At 43.4% G+C, this 4,175-nt stretch overlaps 1 protein-coding gene across 1 annotated transcript; it reads left to right on the forward strand.

The window, feature by feature from the left end:
- The first annotated feature begins 18 nt into the window (after window positions 1–18).
- vkorc1 (vitamin K epoxide reductase complex, subunit 1) lies at window positions 19–2,917 on the forward strand. The gene is made up of 4 exons (XM_056296916.1): window positions 19–89; window positions 300–491; window positions 874–983; window positions 1,350–2,917. The coding sequence occupies exons 2-4, from the start codon at window positions 304–306 to the stop codon at window positions 1,559–1,561; spliced, it is 510 nt and encodes a 169-aa protein (XP_056152891.1). The 5' UTR covers window positions 19–89; window positions 300–303; the 3' UTR covers window positions 1,562–2,917.
- The last annotated feature ends 1,258 nt before the right edge of the window (window positions 2,918–4,175 follow it).

The raw sequence follows: 4,175 nt of genomic DNA on the forward strand, positions 1-4,175 counted from the left end.
ACGTCGCTTTCATTCAGGCCAGCTTCCTCGTGTGCACTGCCTGCAAAGCGGAAAACGAATTTTCACACATTTCTGCATCAGGAGACCGTGTAACTGGACCCAGCTTCATACATTTATTGCATATATGTTTGGCCGCCAGTTCATTTTGAAATAGCATCCTCTGTCTCTCTCTCTCTCGCTCTCGCTCTCGCTCTCGCTCTCTCTCTCTCTCTCTCTCTCTCTCTCTCTCTCTCTCTCTCTCTCTCTCTCTCTCTCTCTCTCTCTCTCTCTCTCTCTCTCGCTCTCTGTGATCGTTTCAGTAACATGGCAGCGCCTGGGAATCGTGGTGTACCTGAATGGGAGAGAAAAACACGTGTATTTTTGTGCATATTTGGTTTTGTTTTGTCCATTTATGCCCTCCACGTCGAGCTTTCACGAGAGAGGGACCCGGATTATAGGGCGATGTGCGATTTGGCAGAATCGGTGAGCTGCTCCAAAGTGTTCACCTCCAGGTAATTTAGGATTTTATTACGAGCGCTGCACACTCTTCCGCTATCACCGTTCTGTTTTGATTTGTCGAGTTATTCATTTTATTACCAGATTTTATTGTTTGTGGTTTGGGATTTATTCCAAGTAGGTCTGCCCCCTCTCAGTGCCACGTGTTACTATAGAAGCTCTGCAGGCGCTGTCTCGGGGGGTGCGTTCATGTTTTACCTGCATCATTGATCATGTTTGAAGTCGATCGACAAAATCAGTTGCTTCCATTTTCTCACATATCGCGATTACACGGGGGACGGGGTCGCGCCTTATTCAAACCTAAATTGGGATCGTATGATGGGCTGACTTTATCATAGTTGTCTGCAGTAACTCTTTGTGTTCTTCTCTTTTCGGCAGATGGGGTCGTGGATTTGGTTTGGTCCAGTTTTTTGTTGGCAAAGATAGCGTCCTGAACCAGCCCAACAGTATCCTGGGCATCATTTTCTACACTCTCCAGCTGGCTCTAGGTCAGTCTAAACTGACGTATGACAGGGTCGACTGTGCAGTTTTGCTGCTTTTGGACCGAGTTATGGGAAGAATTTACGGGGGGGGGGCATCCCCGTTGCGTCATGGCTTTGGTTTACTGTGGGTCTGCAATTCAACTAAAATCATGCAAAACAGCCCTTAAAAATACTCATTTATGTAATGTTTTATTATGCAAGAGAAAACTTGTGGACTTTTCTCAAATTTGTAGATTTTGAAATAATTTCACAAATATTACTGTTATTGCTCTACTTTTCCCTGCTTCAGACATCTCTCAGGTGTCGAAGACCATATAATGTAGGAGTTTGTCTAAATCCTCCTGTCTATGTCCCTTTGTCTCTGTCTTGTAGGACTGTCTGTCTCTAAGAGGGCTGCGGTCTTCCTAGTCCTCTCCTCCTGGGTGTCTGTGGCGGGTTCGATTTATCTGGCATCTGTGCTCGTCTTAGTCCTGGGGGATTTCTGCATGGTCTGCGTGTCAACATATGTCATCAACTTTGCCCTGCTCTTCACCAATCTGAAACGAAGGAGAGGACTCGAAGGAGCCAAACATAAATCGGCGTAAAAATCTGATTCAAAGAAGGACTTTGGTGACCTCTTCTGCCTTGTCCACTTTGCGGGGACGGGGCAAATTAATCCCTGAAACTTTGTTCTATAAGCGTCGACACCTATTAAGAAAACCGAGCCTATTCTGTCCACGCGTATGTTACCTCATGCTGCATGTTGTCTGATGTACTAAAGGCCTAGTTGGTTATAAATCAGGATGGTAGATAAGCTATTGACCGGTAAGGAATGCATCAGTGTTTACACAGATTTCAGTCATGGGATTCATACAGTCACTCAATCTTGCCAGTAGATGGCGCCAAATAGATTTTTTTTTTTTTGTTAAGCGAAGACACAGTAGGTGGAGATTGTAGTATTTAACCAGTACGGACAATTGTAGCTGGCGGGGGCCCTTCGTGTCCCAGTTCAGATGGTATCCTGAAACGTTAGTTTCAATATAATGTCAAATCTAATACATTCAAAGTGTATGACGTCGGTGTTTCACGTCAAACTACATTGTCAACAGGCCGCATGAATAACATTTGACTTCCGGGTGGATTGATTCGTTTGTCATCTGCACATTTTCAGCTACTACCGTTTACGTTTTATAGCACGGTCATTAGTGAGTAATTATTTTATTGGCGTTGTTAATTCATCATCGGTTGTTATTTTGCAACGCGTGTTTTTAAGCAGGTCACATTCTACACGACCTCTCGGTCAGTGTGTGAAACCAAATGTTTCTACTGTGCCTTCTCCTATTAAGTTGGACCATCAGCAAAGTAATCTGTACTTTATCACTGTTTTCCGATCCGTCACATTAAACCGTGTTCATGTAGATGTTGTTCTCCATTCATCCATTTACCCAGTCTGCACTGAAGCATTTACACCCCCTATACTGACCAAAGATTAGCCCTCAGCTCAGCGCTGCGTAGACAAGAATAGGTCATGTAAATGCTTTTGTTGGGACTTCATATATGTGAGTTCATTGTGGAGCGACTGACATCAAACCAGTAGATGGTTTGGATGTCATTAGGCTTGAGACCGGTAATAATGTGCAGGTCTTTTTCCATATATTGAAGTTATAGTTGAGTTCAATACACTGGCATTTAACTATATTCATCTGAAAATGAGGCCTTACTATGGAAGAATAGTCACACATTCTTAATCAATTCTGCCTATTTGAGATTTCCTGAATGCTTTTTCATTAAGTAAGATGGCACCACTAAACAAGTATACATTTCCATGTCTATGTATTTGAATTGTTGAGAATGGCACCTTTTTTTTCTGTTTTTTTTTTAAGTGAACTGTTACTGCGTCTATGGCAGCCTATACTACTAGCGACATTGCTTTGTCGATGTGTGCAAAATAAAATGTTTAATCAGTATTGGTCATTATTTCTCCTCCTCTCAAAATGGTGCAAGTTTTCCAGCTTTATGCTCACAGAACCTGTTGGGTGGATAACAAAAATATCATTAAAAGAATTTAAAAGCTGCTTCACACAGAAGCACCAGTTTTAAACTTAGCCGTGCATGCGTGCGTGCGTGTGTGTGCGTGTGCGTGTGTGTGTGTCGGGGTCGGGGAACTACAATTATGAATCCTATAATTTTAATCGAATATCAAATACCAGATAGCTGTATTATGATTAAATTAGTCCTGATCCCAACTACATCATGCAATCCACTCTGTGCATAACTGTAGTCCACCGACTTCCGGTTTCTACTGCAGTGGTCATACCAGTTTCCTCTTTTTCGGCGTGCGCTATTGACAATGGCATATTTTTCGCGATGCCTGCAAGATTTACCATGGATAAAGGCCAATGACACGCACAGAATTGTCAACAAACTTTCACCTGCACCTACCAGCAAACGGGGGAAAAGTGATTATGAGGATGAGGATCTCATCCTCATAATTGAAATTTTGTGGAGTTGAAAGTTTGTCGACAATTCTGTGCATGTCGTTGACATTTATCCATGGTAAATCTTGCAGGCATCGCGAAAAATATGCCACTGTCAACAGCACACGCCAACAAACAGGAAACTGGTATGACCGCTGCAGTAGAAACCGGAAGTCAGTGGACTAGTTATGTACAGAGCCGATTCTGATGCAGGATTTAAACATTAACTAAAGGCAGACTAATAAAGTACTGTTTCCTTAGGGGACGTCAAGTGATCTATATATCATCCACTTTCACTCACACACACGTCAGTATCTCCCGTTGATGGTGTAGGCCAAATTATCCATCAGCTACCGTGTCACGTAGTTCACTATGTCCTCGTGACTCACTCTCCACCCTTCAACAAACCCGTCAACATGACTCAGGCCTTCCTTCATCTTCACTAGAGCTGATCATAGACACCGCACTGCTTACTCTGAAAAGACAGCCACATAGGACACTATGTCAGGAGTATGCAGTCCATGTCACTTTGTCAGTAGTGCAGTATGTGTCAGAAAGTGGAACATGAAGATAGTCCTCCAAATTGGAAAAAAAAACAGATCAATATCTTGGCAGCACAGTGGCCCAGCGGTTAGCGCTGTCACCTCACAGCAAGAAGGTCCTGGGTTCAGACCCCGGGGATGTCCAACCTTGGGGGTCATCCCAGGTCATCCTCTGTGTTGAGTTTGCATGTTCTCCCCGT

The sequence above is a fragment of the Lampris incognitus genome, chromosome 17 (assembly GCF_029633865.1).
Source record: "Lampris incognitus isolate fLamInc1 chromosome 17, fLamInc1.hap2, whole genome shotgun sequence".
NCBI classification, from domain to species: Eukaryota; Metazoa; Chordata; class Actinopteri; order Lampriformes; family Lampridae; genus Lampris; species Lampris incognitus.